Source organism: Thalassophryne amazonica, chromosome 13 (assembly GCF_902500255.1).
Source record: "Thalassophryne amazonica chromosome 13, fThaAma1.1, whole genome shotgun sequence".
NCBI lineage: Eukaryota > Metazoa > Chordata > Actinopteri > Batrachoidiformes > Batrachoididae > Thalassophryne > Thalassophryne amazonica.
The window spans coordinates 30,267,849-30,284,550 of NC_047115.1; the positions used below are offsets into that span (position 1 = coordinate 30,267,849).

Consider the following 16,702-nt stretch of genomic DNA (forward strand, 5'->3'; position numbering starts at 1 on the left):
TAAATGTGTCTTAAGTCTGGACTTGAAAGTCTCCACAGAATCTGACTGTTTTATTGATGCAGCGAGATGTATGCGGCATACATTGGGCCCTGAACAACTTTTTCACAAGCTTAGGTCAGACCCCGGGCCAGCTGTTTGACACCTCTGTTTTCAGCTACTTCAAAACACATTAGAACCAACTTCGTGGATTGCTGGTCGGTGTATTATAGGATAAACTACAAAAGAGCTCTAGGAGACAATACATTCTGACCTTCGTCCGTTTTGAATCCAGGTTCAGACAAAGCAGGGTTTGGAGGATTCAGCCTCCAGCTCCTCCTCTGATGCATCGTTTGCATCAGTACTTGGGGATACTTGTCCGCGCGCTGCCGCACCTCCCCACAGTGCTTCCACTGACTCCACTTAACCAGGTGATGACAGACAAAGGCAGAAGAGTAAAATGATCTGAGCTCAGTCGGAATTAACGTAGAATGGAGACGCGCCCGAGTCACTGTCTTTTCTTCATTTTCTCTCAGTGGATTTTGATCTTCACCATAACTTACATCCTGGGTGGAACAAAAGCGGAGATCAGGTGCATCCCTTCGTGCCAGCTGCCGCACATCAGCTCATTTTCCGCAGAATTGCCAGACCTGGATTTGGCTCATTTGGAAGAAACCTCTGGTGAATTTGTTGGATTTAGCGAGCGCACGCCACCGGGTGCCGAACCCACCGACGGCGGGGACGAGACGCACAAGGTTGGAGGATTTACAGAGAGCGAGGAAAGTTCGCCCAAAGTCCACACAGACTGCCTCCACAAAGGCTCGTCTAACGATCAGATAAAAACTTTTCAAACCACTACCAGTGACGGGGATTTAAGCTATGATGGAAACAATTGCAGTTTTTATGAGGGAACTGAGGCTCAAATCTCGAGAAACGTTGAGAACATTGCGCGCAGCTGGAGCCCAAGGCGATCTGCGCGAAACGCAAAGAGCGCGGAGACCTGGTCCGGATTCAGACCCGAAGGTGGCGAGGATGCTTTATTTTCAGGCCAGGAGGAGTTTCGGCTGACAAGTTCCACGTTCGCTCTGAGCGGGGACACGGCGCACAACCAGGCCATGGTGCACTGGTCAGGACAGAACAGCAGCGTAAGTGCGCCGCGCTCCACATTTACGCACGGACTTCTTTTGACGCAGTGTGCTGCTTGGTGTTCAGTTTTCACTCGCAAATCTTCTGCGGGACCATTAAGTGACGTTTGAGCATTTAAAGCGAAAGTGGTTAGTTTTCACTGAGTGAGCAGGCTGAGCGGAGCTAATGGAGATTAAACGAGAGGAGGCGGAAAAGCGCAATCAGGCTGGATGCTGCTTTAACGCCCTGTCATCTCTCTCTCTCTCTCTTTCTCTCTTTCTTACGCGCACGCACTCACGCACACATACGTTCAGGCGCGCATCCTTTGCTATTGCATATTGATTAGCTGACTTGGCAAAAAAGAACAAGGTAAAACAAAAGAAGCATTTTGCTGAAAAACAGTGTAACTTTCAAGAGAGTGCAGCGTCTTTGTCTTTCCTCTAATTTCTCCTCACTCTCACTCATTCATTCACTCACTCACTCACTCTTTATCATACTGGAATGTTGCATGCTGCTGAAAAGGAGATGAGTGCTGAAAAAGCCATCCATCCATCCATCCATCCATCCATCCAACCATCCATCCAACCATCCTCTCAACCTGCTTATTCGTGTTAAGGCTCCCAGCGGTCCCCAGGAGACAGACAGGTGCCCCCTGCACAGGCCGTCTGTCACAGGACTGACACACCAAGACATGTTCTCTGCTAAACTGATGGACACTTAAACCTTTAAAGCAAAACCTTTTGTAGTTGACTGATGGTTAACAACAACATTAACTACAATAACAATAATAACAACAACAATAACTACAAAACAACAATTGCAATAACAGTAACAACAACAATAACAACAGCAACAACAAAAATAACAAAAACTAGCAATACCAACAATTACAATAACTACAAAAACAACAGCAGAATAACAGTAACAACGACAATCACTACAATAATAATAATAATAATAATAATGATAACAGTTATAACAACAATAATAACAGCAGTAACAACAACAATAAGAACAATGACAAGAGCAACAACAATAACTACAATAACCACAATAACAGTAACAACAGTCACAATAACTACAAAAATAACAGCAACGTTAACAACAATAACAATCATAACAATGGCAACAACAGCCAACAATAACAACAGCAACTGAAACAATAATAACCACAATTACAGTCACTATAATAATAACAATAATAATAACAGTAATAACAATAAATAACAGCAGTAACAACAACAATAAGAACAATGACAACAGCAACACCTACAATAACAATAATGACCACAATAACAGTAACAACAGTCACAATAACTACAATAATAACATCAATGTTAACAACAATAACAATCATAACAATGGCAACAACAGCCAACAATAACAACAGCAACAGAAACAATAATAACCACAGTTATAATGACTACAACAACTGCAGTACCATAATAATACGAACACTGGCACATGGCATGAGGTCAACTGTACCACTAAAGTGAAATGGATGCTGAGCCAACAACAACAACAAAAGTTACAAAATGAATCTAAGAGTAGAAATTATTTTTCTGTTTTGATTTATTGATGCTCCCTCATTGTATGAACAGATATGGGCAAAAATTCCAACATACGAAATGTCACATTGTTGACAAGTGAGAAAAAAAATTATGGCCCTGCACCCATCAAAACCAGCCAACCAACAAACCAACGAACTTGGGGTCTTTATTGGTGAGGAAAGGTTCAGTTACCTTGACTTTACTGCGGTGGTCTTTGTAGATTCATTGGATGGACTCATTGGATGCCCTGATTATAGCAGTAGAGAAGGGTTGGAGTGTCTGGATAACTCAGCCATCAGCAGTGTGCCTGTATGTCATGAAAGTCAAACATGTTGAGAGATTCTTTTGTCAAACCATGAACATTCATGTCTCTGCACAGGAGCTCAACCTATGAGGTAGAGAGATGTCTGGAAAGAGCTTGTAAAGTTAAGAGATCACTGAACAGTCTCCGAGTCTTCAGGGTCCTTCCTGTCTGACTGTATGGTTGAGAGACTTGGATGTCTTTGGAATAATGGTTTCTCCAGAAGAAAAATTGGATTTTCCAAAGCCTTGCCATATTGCAAGTACAGCTAGTGCTACTATTACCACCACAGATGACAACAACCACAGCCATGACCACGATAAAAATGACAATAATAATAATAATAATAATAATAATCTTTAGTATTACAACATTTCACAGTAATGTCTGCTTTAAATCCAACTGAATTACAGTAGAAGTTAGAAGATGCTGCTTAAAATACCTCGGCTGTTTTAGTTCCCTTTTTCATGGTAGAGATGCAGCACTGAGAAAATTGCTCTCTTTTTCAGACACACCCTGTTCACATTCACATTCAGAGGATGCTAACTAGAATGGCAGTCTGATGGCCGAGCGGCTCTACTGGAGCAACTGGGACTCAGGATCTTACTGAAGAGAATCTTAGCAGTGATCACGAGGGCAAATGTTTCTATTCAGTGAGGTTGCTCTCTAAAGGTTTCAAGAATGGCATTCTGCAGCTTGAGATTTATGATCGTAAAGCTTAAAAATCTTTTTTTTTTTTAAATTTGTGTGGCTGTGAAATGTTTGCAATTACAATGAAGAATGTGAGTTCATAAAACAGCAGGGCATCTTCAAGCTGGCATTGAGCCAGTTCTATTCAGAAATAAACCTTTCGGCACAGTTTTAACAAAGATTACATTAACTCATCTTGAATCAGGTTTTGATGTGCCAGGTTTAGTGTCCAGAAGACTCCTTGTTATTAGCAGGGCATGCACGGAATTAATGGAGTCAGCGAGTCAATGAAGCAGTGAATGATTCAGTAATAGCTACTGTATATTCACATCTGATATTCTGATATATCTGTGTGCATCTGGTAGCTTTGTTGCTACACTTACTTTGAAAAGTTACTTTATTAGTTACTTTATACAGTTACTTCATTAGTAACTAAGGTAATATAATTAATAAAGTAACTCAGCAAAGTAACTAATAGTTACTTTGCTGAGTACTCAATCTTAAGAGTTACCAAATTAGATTCCTAGTTACCTTATTAGTTACATTCAGCAGCTGCCAAAAACTTGTCAGCAAAAAACAGCTAATGAAGTAACTGCATAAAGTAACTGTATAAAGTAGTTAATAAAGTAACTGTGGCAACACTGCTGGTGGGATACAGAATAGATTGGGTAGTTGGAGGAAGAGGTGTTGCAGGTAGGCGCTCAAATGCTTCTTCTCAGGGAGCCTTGGTTGAAGACTGCTGCGCCAGCTCACAAGCTTTGATAATTTGTGTGCAGAATCGTTTCCTCACCAAAAAAACCTCTCACTTCTGAGTTGTTACATGTAAATAACAGTTGTTACATGTAAATAACAGTACAGTGGTTGCAGATGAACCTTTCATTTTGAAACAGCAGCAAGACTTTAATTACTTTGAAACTTATTCACTGTTGCTTTGCAAACTTTCAGATAATGTTTCCAGACATTTCCTCTTCACGGCCTCCAGCCTGCTAACAACATAATGTTGATTGCATTCCCACCTTTTCCCGTTGCCGTACCTTGTCTCTGTCAGTGCTTGCCAGGTGGTTAGTAGCATGTACTTTGCAGTCAGTCTGGCTGGTGTGCAGACATATTAAAATAATCTATTTCAACTTTTATTTGCAAATGGGAAACTGGCAGCACTTATTTATTCCCACAGTTACAGTATATTTCAGCGCGTGTGTGAGAAGCTTTGCAAGAGTTGCAAAGCACTCACGCTTTGACAACTTAACACGGCAGACAGCGGACTTAATTTAAAGTAAAAACTTTAAATTGGCTTTAATGTAAAGAAGGAGATAAAGGATGAAGTAGCGGTGAGATGTTGGGAATCTTTGCCTTCTTTTCCATGTTAATGTGACTCAAGTGGTGTGGAAATGTACGTTAATGAGATAGTCGTCCGCATACTTTGACTATACTGCATCATGCATGAGATAAACATTAAAGGGGTCACATTGGTTACCTTTCTTTTTTTTTAAAGCTAACATAGGCCAACAAAGTGACTCTGAACAAACACCAGGGCCCTCATTACTTAAACTCTGTGTAAATAATTAAAAATTTCCTCAGAAATAACAAATGAACCATTAAAGAATACAGTAGACTATATTACATAGTCTACTGTATTTTTTAAGATTATAGACTTTTAAGATTTAAGACTATGTTACATAGTCTACTGTATTTTTTTAACGGTTCATTTGTTGACCAGATTTATTGATTGAATAACACAAAAACAGACATGTTTTCATATATTGAAATTAAAATTATAGAAAAAAAATGTGCAAGGTGGATTTTTGACAAGCATCTTGTTAAGGTCTGTTAGTAGAGTTCAAATTGAAACCCATAAGCAGGCACAAGATGGTAAGGTGCAAAAAGGTGATTTATTCAGTTCCCCCAAAATCCACACAAAAATCCAAAACAGTCTGAAGTGTGAATGACACCCAGTTCCACCAAAAAGCCACACAAAAATCAAAACAGTCTGAAGTGTGAATGACACCCAGTTCCACCAAAAAGCCACACAAAAATCAAAACAGTGTGAATGACACCCAGTTCCACCAAAAAGCCACACAAAAATCAAAACAGTGTGAATGACACCCAGTTCCACCAAAAAGCCACACAAAAATCAAAACAGTGTGAATGACACCCAGTTCCACCAAAAAGCCACACAAAAATCAAAACAGTGTGAATGACACCCAGTTCCACCAAAAAGCCACACAAAAATCAAAACAGTGTGAATGACACCCAGTTCCACCAAAAAGCCACACAAAAATCAAAGCAGTCTGTAGTGTGAATGACGCCCAGTTCCACCAAAAAGCCACACAAAAATCAAAACAGTCTGAAGTGTGAATGACACCCAGTTCCACCAAAAAGCCACACAAAAATCATAACAGTGTGAATGACACCCAGTTCCACCAAAAAGCCACACAAAAATCAAAACAGTGTGAATGACACCCAGTTCCACCAAAAAGCCACACAAAAATCAAAGCAGTCTGTAGTGTGAATGACACCCAGTTCCACCAAAAAGCCACACAAAAATCAAAGCAGTCTGTAGTGTGAATGACGCCCAGTTCCACCAAAAAGCCACACAAAAATCAAAACAGTCTGTAATGTGAACGTGACCGAGTTAGATCAGAAAAATCCACAGGATAACAGAAAACACAATCCCAAAAACACAGTGAGGCTCACTGACCAAGTCGGCTGCAGAAAGAATGAACAAAAAGGACTACTGAGGACTATGAGGGATTAACATAGGGAGCAGGTACTTGCACATGGAGAAAGAACAGGAGTAAAGGTGAGGTGCAACACAGGTTGGCATCAACAACGAACCGGCATTGACTGACAACCAAGGAAGTGCTTAAATTGGCTACAGGTGGGAGACAAATGAGGAGGGACTACAGACTCACGTGGGAGGAGCAAAGTGTGGGGAAAAGACATAACTGAACAGACAAAACCTAGTATAAGAATAATCATGGCAATAAATGAAACAACAGGAGAGAAGGAAAATAAATGACCATAACTAAAGAGGAGGAGAATCATAAAACAGAACTCAGGAGTGATAAAGAGCAAGAGTGAAAAACAACAAGTGAGTGAACAAAACACAAAGACTAATAACTAAACACAGAAAAGCAGTGTGAAAACATAAAAACATGTGGAGTGCCAATGAAAAAACACTACAGACGGATGAGGGTGTAGGGGTGGAACATGAGGGACGAGACCACTGACAGAAGAACAAACAAATCAATACAGGGCATAAGACAAAATGAACACATACACAAAATAATAATACATAAAGAATGAAACAACTGAATAGATACAGATTATAATACTTAAATTCACCAACAACTAAAAACAAAGACATGATAAAAACCACGGCCAAACGGGCCACTGGGTGGAACCACAACACATCTTTAGATAAGTCAGGGGATGGATACATGTACATTTCCAAGTCACTGAATATGTTTGTATCTTTATCTACATCGGCCATTAAGAAATGTAAACAGTATGATACTGTATTGTAAATCTATCTGGAGTAGGCAGTTCTTAAATATTTATTGACCATGCAAGTATAAGACAAGTGAGGGAAGCCACCAAGACACGCATGACAACTCTGAAAGGATTCTACAAGTTTCTGTAAATGTAAATGAGAAACTGGGCGCAGTGCAACTGTTGTCTGTTGTCACCACTTGTACAGCTTCACAGTAGAGTGACACAGAGAAAGATTTTAATCCCAGAAAATAGATCAAATCTCTGCTCGAGTCTCCCATGTGCCTCGTGGCAAACTGCAGCTGAAATTTATTCTTTTTAAGAAAGTCCTTCTCTGCTCCACTCCACCAAGCTTTTTGCACGGTCACTCGGTTTTTGAGAACTGCCTACTCCAGGCAGATTTACCATTAAAATACCACCCTGTTTGGAGTTCCAAGTGATGTAAATGAAGTCAAGGACATATTCAGTGAGTTGGAAATGCTCACACCTCCATCCCCTCGATGCGTCTCAAGAAAACTAGATATGAAAATGTTGATTTACTGCAAATTCATCAAAGGGATTTAATAATTATATCAGATGTATGTTTTGTGTTTGTTTTTTGAATTATTTCATTATATGATTTTGCTTTTTTGCTGTAGTTCAGTAACACTGGACAGGTGAGCAAATTCGAATTCGAGAAACAGGCGAATTTCAACACACGGGAAGCAAAAGTAATTGCTTACATTTACAGTATATAATCTTTTTGGGACATACAGCCCTGATGCCATGCTATGCTATGCTAACAGAGTGTTGTTCCTCTGGGATTTACCAACATTTTTCTGTCTTTTAGCTGATGTGGAGCAGCGTAGAAGTAAAATCTGGCTTTCAGACAGACTATTCAGGTGTTAAATTACTCCTGCTACACCTTACTTGTGTAAGGAAGCGTGGTAAAAGGCAGCTTCTTTTAATTCAAAGTACGAGGGGTGATTGACAAGTTTTATGCCTGAACCAGAATAAATAGGTTCTGGTTCTCTATCTTTTGCGATTGGAGAAACCAGCATTTTTTGAGAATATGCGCCGTTTGTACTCACTGGGTGCAACGTTGAGAAATGTTGGTTTCTCAGAATGCCAAATATGGAGAACCACATCCTACTTTTTCTGGGTAAGGCTCAAAACTTCTCAATTGCCCCTTGTAGCACAGAAGTCATTTCTTACAAGCCTGAATATTTTTACGTGAAGTTGGGCAGACGTTTTGCTTTCGCCCCTGTTTGTTTGTTTGTGAACAACCTGGAGCCCACAGTTTTTCATATATTGTTATGAAATTTATACTGAAGATTCATATCCTCATAGGCAAGAAATTATTCAATTTTCAAAGTCATAGGTCAAAGGGCAGGAAAAATCTTGGAAAATTGAAAAAATCCCTATCTTTAACATTGAACAAATGTTCAAAAATTCATAACTCTGTCAAAAAAAAAAGTCCATTATGTCCATTATGTAGGATGTCATCCTTTATCAACGGACACAGTTTGATCCAGATCTGATCCAGATTACAGATTTTGTGACCATTTAAATGTAACATTCAAAACCCTGTTTAATGTATATTTTACATTATATCTTGAACACACATCCCCCAATCACTGTAATATTTGAAAGTGAGGTGCAGACTGGCACTCACTATCACCTGACAAAGTTTAATCCAGATCTGATCCAGACTGTGAATTTTGTGGACATTTGAATTTAATATTGAAAAGCCCATTTGGTGTACATTTTACATTATATCTCAATCAAAAGTGCCTCAATCACTCTTATTTGTGACAATGAGGTGCAAACTGGCACTCTCAATGAATAGACTAAGTTTGATCAGCATCTGATCCGTATTGCGAATTTAGCGGACATTTGATTTTAACAGTAGCAAGCCTCTTTGATCTATATTTTGTATTATATTTTAGGTCATGAAAAGGCACTTCTAACAGGACTTTGGCCTTGAAAAATTTTTCCAAGGTAAAAATTTGTGAAATTGGAAACTAGTGTTGGTGGAGGTTTGCGCTCTCCAAGCATGGTGCTCCAGTTTATTTTGTTTTATTTTATTTTTTAAAATTATCCATCACCTCAGTCTCAATGGAATATTCTTAGCACATATTTTCATGTGTTTGGTGATGTAACAGCTTGCTGAAAAAGTGTATAACCACATGATTATCAAATAATTACCATATTTTCCAGAATATAAGTTGTATTTGTCGTTACTAGTTTGGGAGGTCTTGCAGCGTATACGCTGGTGCCAGTTATGTTTTTTCCCCCAATTATGATGCATTTTTTTGCACAGGTGCGACTTACACTCCGGTTCAAAATCCACTATGGTGCGACTTACACTCCAGAAAATAGGTCCTCCTTACAACAATAGATGAATGATAACTTTCAGCCACACCCTTTTTCATACAGTTGTTCTGTCAGTTCTGGGTGCATTATTATTATTATTATTATTATTATTATTATTATTATTATTATTATTACAAGGTAGCTTTATAATCTGTATTTGCAGAGTTAACATATGTTGTAAAATTGAGGTCTTAAATGCTGTTAGTGGAGCGAGACAGCAGTGCTCAGTATAAACTTGATTTACCTTCTTTTTTTAAAAATGTGTGAGTAAATGAGGTTTGTCGTGCATCTTTATTTACAGTCTGCAGTTTGAACAGGACAGCAGTCGCGCTGCGTCAGCTTGTTATCGATTGGTCCTGATATTTATGCTTCCTGCATTCAGGCCATTATTTGGTGCTGTAGCCAAGTCGTCGGTGAATGCTACTTTTCTTTTATAATTTAAGGAATGTGTTTCCAAAATCGCACTCCATGGGCATTTCAGGTTTTCACTCAACGTTCAAACAGAAGGGCAGGCAGATGTCGTTTTAATAAATGTGCTGCTGGTGTTCTAATGGATTCAGGCTGTCTAAGACATCCAGTGTCTTAGTGACAAGTCTGCATTTGCAGGTTGTTGCTACGCTGAACTGAAGGCATCAACTACTGCAACGAGAAAGAAAGCTAATAAACATGTATTTAATGTTCAGAAACAAGGGGCGGATCATAGAAGAGCAATAAGGATCAAAGAGCGTCACTGCATCCACCACATTATAGAACTGCCTTGGGTCCTGGATGGGAACCACTCGGGCAGACAACTGGTCCATCCCCACCTCTCAAAAGTAACCATCTGTTGTGGTTTGTCCCTTGTCTGTGTTGGTGGTCCTATGCTGTGGTTTGTCCTTTGTGTGTTTTTTCTTATTAGTTTCTGTCTGTGTCCTTTTGCTTGTGGTCATTGTGTTCTCGCCCCTGTCGTTGTCAGTCATCCGTGTTTGTCATCCTTGTGGTTTGTCCTTTGATTGTGTGCTTTTTGTTATTAGTTTCTGTCTGTGTCCTTTTGCTTGTGGTCATTGTGTTCTCGCCCCTGTCATTGTCAGTCATCCGTGTTTGCCATCCTTGTGGTCTGTCCTCTGTCCGTGTCTCTGCGGTTTGTGTCGCTATATCTTCATTATGCGTTCTTCGGTTTATCATGTTTTGTTTCCCTGATTTGCACTTTGTTCACTTTTTGATTTCCACGTTAGTTTTGTGACTTGGTTTTCTTGGTTTGGCATTTGATTGTTTTGTTTTGTTTCTGTATGTATGTTCACGTGGGTCTTTGGTTCCGGCTCCCTCTACTGCCGCACTCCGCACCTGTCGCTTGTTTGTTCGTTATTCCTCTGTGTATTTAAGCCTGCACCATTTCCCTGTTTAGTTGTTAGTTCCTTCTCGTTGGTCCCGTGATCCCACATCCTTGTTCTAAGTACTTTGATTATCTTTGTCAGCTCCTCCGTGTTCCAGTTTTTTGTTTGATCATCCGGTTACCTCCGTCGTGTTACCTGCTTGTTTGGATTCTGTCGTGTATTGTTTTTTTGGCTTTTCTATAACCCTGTGTGCTCACATTGTTTGTTGGACTTGTCTCACGTGTTTTTGGATAATAAATCACTTGTGTTTTCACCTACCTCCCGTTTGCCTGCTTATCTGCATTACTGGATGCATTTCATGCTGCTAGCGTAACAACCATCTATCTGCTGCAGCCAGGTGAAGCATGGACATCACTGTGGCCTTCTCCAGCCACTGGGGCCCTCAACACTGAGGCACCTACATGCTGGCTCGTACCCAGAGAAATGCACCACATGGCAAAACTGCCATGGCTGATGTTTGCTCACATAGCAAGTGATACTCATCATCATAGTCTCCAGCTGTACCGTATGTCTTTGTTCAAGTCCAAAGGTCAAGAACATGATCAAAGTTGAGTAATCAGGAACAAAGATGACAATCAAGAACATAGGGGAGCAACCAGAATAAAGATGACTGTTTAGGTTCCCTATCCAGGTCATCATCTCTATGTGAGGGACAAAAATGTATTTCTAGACAGTGATGGTAACCGCGCAAATTGAAACAAACAAATAATACAATTCATTTAATTTTATTTGTATAGTGCCAAATCACAAAAAAGCTCCCTCAAGGTGCCTCACACGGGTAAGGTCTATCCATCCAACCCCCCTGAGTGAGCACATAGGTGACAGTAAAAAGAAAACTAACAAAAATGCAGTGATTCTTGCATTTACTTTGACTTTTGTTTCTTTGTGAGCCGAAGATGTTTTGTGTGGTAAACCTCATTTCATTTGTTAATATACTTTTAAGCACTATGAACTGAAGGCCTGCAAAAGTTGAGACAAGGGCAATTTATTGTAAATATACTGTAATGATTAATTCATCACTTTTACAGACAAAAAACAAAACAAAAACAAAACAAGACAAAAAAAAATTCTTGAGACAAGTCAGGGGATGGATACATGAACATTTCCAAGTAACTGGACATCATTAACAACAATCATTAGGAAACGAAAGCAAATCTGGTAACTGGTAAATCTGTGTCAAGTAGACAATTCTCAAAAACTGAGTGAAGGACACGCGTGAGGGAAGCCACCTAGATATCCAGACAACTGTTGTAGAATTCTGTGGTTGGAGAAACAATGCAGAGTGCAACTTTTGTCTGTTGCATTACCAGTTATACAATTTTATGATGAAGTGGTATCGAGAAGGATTAAAAAATAATATATATACAAAACTGAAGCAACAGTTTGCCAAAAGGCACACAGGAAACAAGAGCCTAAATTTGATATGTTTACACTCTTTCTCTATGCCACTCCAACATTAGGCTGTGAATGGGGATGAAACAGGCAAATGTTACACCATTCCTAATTTCTCAAACCACATCCACAGAAGCCAGTAACTCCTATAGAATTGTCATGGGTGTCTTGGTGGCTTCCCTCGCTAAACTCATTCTAACTTGGCTACTCAGTTCTTGCAGAACTGCCTACATTACACAGATTTACCAGACAATATACTGTTTGTATTCCTTAATGATTGATGGAAATTAATTCCAAGACATATTCATTGACTTGGAAATGTTCATGTATCCATCTCCTAACTTGTCTCAAAAAACTGTCTGTAAAAGCGATGATTTAATCCTTATCTTTAGCAATACCTTCCAGTTTTTTTCTTTTGGAATGTGTTGCATGTAGGCCTTAAATGCAACAAATTAAATGAATTTTACCACACAAAATATGAAATATCTTGGGTTCATACTGTCTGCAATGAAACAGAATTCAAAGTAAATGTAAGGACTGCTGAGTTTTTGGTTTTGTGAAATTTGTATTTTTCTGCATTGACCCAACATTTTCTGATTTGGGATTGTAGAAAGATATCATTATTACTGTGTGTTCCTGTTGTTGTAGAATGTATTCATTCATTACAGACAATGTGTAATCTTTATTTTCTCAAAGAAGTTTTGATGAGTTCTAACTTAAGCCAGTTGGTGCCAGAACTATATTTGTTCCAAAGTTCTCTCATTGCTTGCATGCATTCTCTTGCACCATGACAGGACATGTACTGTAAAATGAATGTGAAACTCTGCATTGAATTTGTGATATTTGTCCGTCAATGTGTCAGCTCTGTGAAGCTGTCAACCTGTCTTGTGTGCTTTCCTGAAGCGTCGGCTCCCGCTGTCTGTCCAGCTATTTAAATGCCATGCTTACAGAGCTGTCTCTGAGATAAACTATGCTGACAGCATCTTAGTTTGGAGATATTACTTTTGATTTTACTGTGGCTGAAGTTCTTCACTGTGGTAAGATGTTCTTAGTTCTGATTGGAGCTGCACACGAGCTTCACGCTCTTTTTAGAGTATATCTCTAATTTGTTGTTGGGATAGGGCCTCAGGATCTTTGAGGTTGGTAGCTCATTCTTGGTTGTCAAGAACCTTCTCCATCCACATCATCTTCTATGATTTGACCAGCTCTGAAGAGTAACTTTTTTAGGTGCTCATGTCTTGAAATATGTCTCCCACACTGCGGCTGTGAACTTTTATATTGTGCCCTTGGAAGCAAAAGTCCATGTTCAGGATAATTTTCACTTTTTTCATTTCCAGATGAGGCGCCCACCCCAGTCGTGATTGATAGCTGCTGTAATTTTTCATCTTCTGGAGCATTAAGCTCTTGCTGTACAGTAGGAGCTGGTCGGCACGTTTCACGGCTTATAATATCTACCAAAAACTACACAAGGTACTCAGAAGATTTTGTCCAGAGTGAACTTTTTAATTTTTATAGAAAGTCAACCTTCATAATACAACATCTAAACATTTCAATCATGAGGTTTGGAATTGAAAAACTGGACAAAAATGAATAAAATACATGATATAATAAGGAAAATAATTATGAAGACATTTCCGTTTTCTTCGAAGTAATCCGTAAAATTATTTCAAATATTAATCACTAACTAGCATGTTGTCCGTGGGGATCCATGGGCTCTAGATTGGGTAGTGTTTAAAAAATAGGCAGTTGACATTTTTGAAGGGTGGTAATAAATTATGCAAAGTTTCTATAATGGTTTGGAATGGTGAGCGAGTCCAGAATGTAATTATCAATGTCCATTGTTCACTGTTATTAACTAATATCTGTAATTTCTCCAAAAAATATTGGTCTTATCAATGTTCTTTTTCATCATTGACCCCAAATACATAAACATACCAAAAGGCAAATGTCAGCTCTCCCCAGTTTGTCCGTGATCGGAGCCATACACATGCACGCACACATACACATACACATACACAGAGGTCACTTAGCTTTTAATATATAGAAGGGACGCTCATCGGGTGTGTGTGTGTGTGGGGGGGGGGGGGGGGTCTAGCTTCAGGTAAAGGGAGGGAGGTGTGACTTGGTTGGGTATGCCAAAGGCACAGCCCTACTAGCTCCCCCTGGAAAAAATTAAAAATATAGCCTTTTCCCAACATTTTAAGGCTGTTTGGGCAGCTAAATACTGACACCAGTCATTGTTTTTATAAAATACAATTTTTTTTTTTCATTTTAAAAACTGGAAATTATGCAACCCGGCATGCAGCAGCACTCATCAGTTATCCTTTATTCATGCAGAACCTTTCATATATTTTATCACGTCTTTGATACACCACTGCTCATTAAGGCGCATAAAGTAAACGTTGTAACTGAATTAACACATATATTGTCAGTCGGAGAAAAATGAGTTTGAAAGGTGCATGTAAACTTGTGTCTGCAACTCTTAAGTGTCAGTGATTTGCATACTAATTAGATCCCGAGGTCAACTGGGCATTATCAGGTTGTCAGCGCAATGAGAGCCGTTCTAGTTAGAAATGGCATTCCGTTTGGTAAACCCATTACATCGAGCGCTTCACTGCACCATTTGTGGGTCATAGAGCCTGAGCCGGTTCCCGCGTCCTTTTGTGTGCTGTCGGTATTCTGTTTCATGTCAGAGTAGCCAGCACATTTCGTGTTTCAGAAAATACTCAATAGCGGCCACCTGCATTATTGATTAGCACGGGTTCCACCACCTGCCTGCTGTAAGAAAAGTGTCAAAGCCGTGATTTTGATTCACTCCTTGCTGTTCTGCTCTGATGCATTTTGGCAAAGATACTGCTGATACATGTTGGCCAACATAAGGCTTCAAAGACAAAGAAGACGAAGAAGGAATGAGAGGAATCATTCCGCAGCGTATTTATTTAATCAGCTGTATTTATGTTCAAGGAGATGCACTTTATTGGAGTCCAGGGAGCTTTTTAGTTTGTCAACATGTAGCTAATCATTCCAACATCTCATTCTGCACTTTTTAAATTTCAGGTGCAGCGCCGCAGAGTTAAAAGTACTTTGCAAACACCATTAGTGCTGTGAGCACTACTTTTGGGTTTGGGTTGATGTTTGATCTCGCCTGCATTGATCCGACGTCCTCCTCATGTACAGTGACAACTCACAGCTCAGCACGCTGCTGCGGCCTTCGGTTGTGGTGAAGGAGCAAATGATGCGGGAATAGAAGAAGGCAGACGGCGTTTCGCATGAGTTCTAAACCGGGATGCGGTAACTTCTCGACGTGAGTCCCACTCTTGCTGTTCTGCTGAAGAGCCAGAGAATCTGCTTGCTGCTTATTTGAAATGCTGGCTATTTGATGTTCACACATCACCGATAGTCTTCTCTGCTAAGGTAACAGCAGATTGGCATCAAACTGAACTCTTAAAAAACAAACAAACAAACAAAAATCTACTGAATTATTGAATGCACTTCAATGTTAAAAACAACCATGCAGGACTTTTCTGCTGTGGATGACCTGCTAAGCCATGAGTCATAGGTCATCAATAATAAATTAATAATATAATAATACATTTTATTTATAATGCACCTCTCACTAACAAAAATCTCAAAGTGCTACAAGAAAAAGGATCAACAAGAGATCAAAAATAGAAAATCTTAAGATAATGAATGGTCAGTGGTAATTTTTACATTGTGTTGAATTTATGACTAGAAATAAAAATACACAAGCAGGAATTTCTGTTCATTTTCTGGAACAATGTTCATTTGGAGCAAATAGAAATTTGGAGCCAGTGGGTAATTTAGGACATGTATATTGGCTCTCTGACAGCAATAGGTTCAGAGATGCTGTACGGGGCCATTTAATCAAGATCAAAGCTCAAAACTGGAATTTTGCAGTTGTTTTTCAGGAAAAAAAATGTTCAATTTGAGCAACTATAAAATTAGAGTCTCTTAGTAATTAAGGCCACGTGCACTTCTGTATTCGCAGTGGTTACAGAGATACACCATGGAGCCATTTTATCAATATCAAAAGTCAAAAAATACATTTACAGCCATTTTCATCAAAAATGTTAATTTCAAATAATTAATTTGGGCCCTAAAGCTGTTCTATATTCATTGCTTACTGAGATGAATTGAGGAGCCATTTAATCAAGATCAAGTATTAGGGCCCCTTCACACATAGTGTGAATTTGATCAATTTGTGTATAAAGTGCGCATGTAGGAGGAATCATGTGCGAAACGTGTAAAATCATAGCTGCCTCGTACACCTGTTGCTACAGCTATTTGCGCACGCCAGCGGCTGAAAGACAGAGTGTGCGCTGTGCGAGCCCATCGAACCCTCTCTCAGCAGGTGTCGGCCAAATTCCAACTGACATGCATGCACATCTAACACCGTTCATTTGGCACTTAGAAAATGTGTGGCTATT

General features: G+C 39.4%; 1 protein-coding gene across 1 annotated transcript in view; it reads left to right on the forward strand.

Annotated features, from left to right (window-relative positions):
* Positions 1 to 245: 245 nt before the first annotated feature.
* Positions 246 to 16,702, forward strand: part of LOC117523372 (VPS10 domain-containing receptor SorCS1-like) — a 129,202-nt gene continuing 112,745 nt past the window's right edge. Inside the window, exon 1 of the mRNA XM_034184871.1 lies at positions 246 to 1,121. Within this exon, the coding sequence (XP_034040762.1) occupies positions 468 to 1,121 (654 nt within the window). The 5' untranslated portion in view covers positions 246 to 467. The remainder of the gene's footprint in view (positions 1,122 to 16,702) is intronic.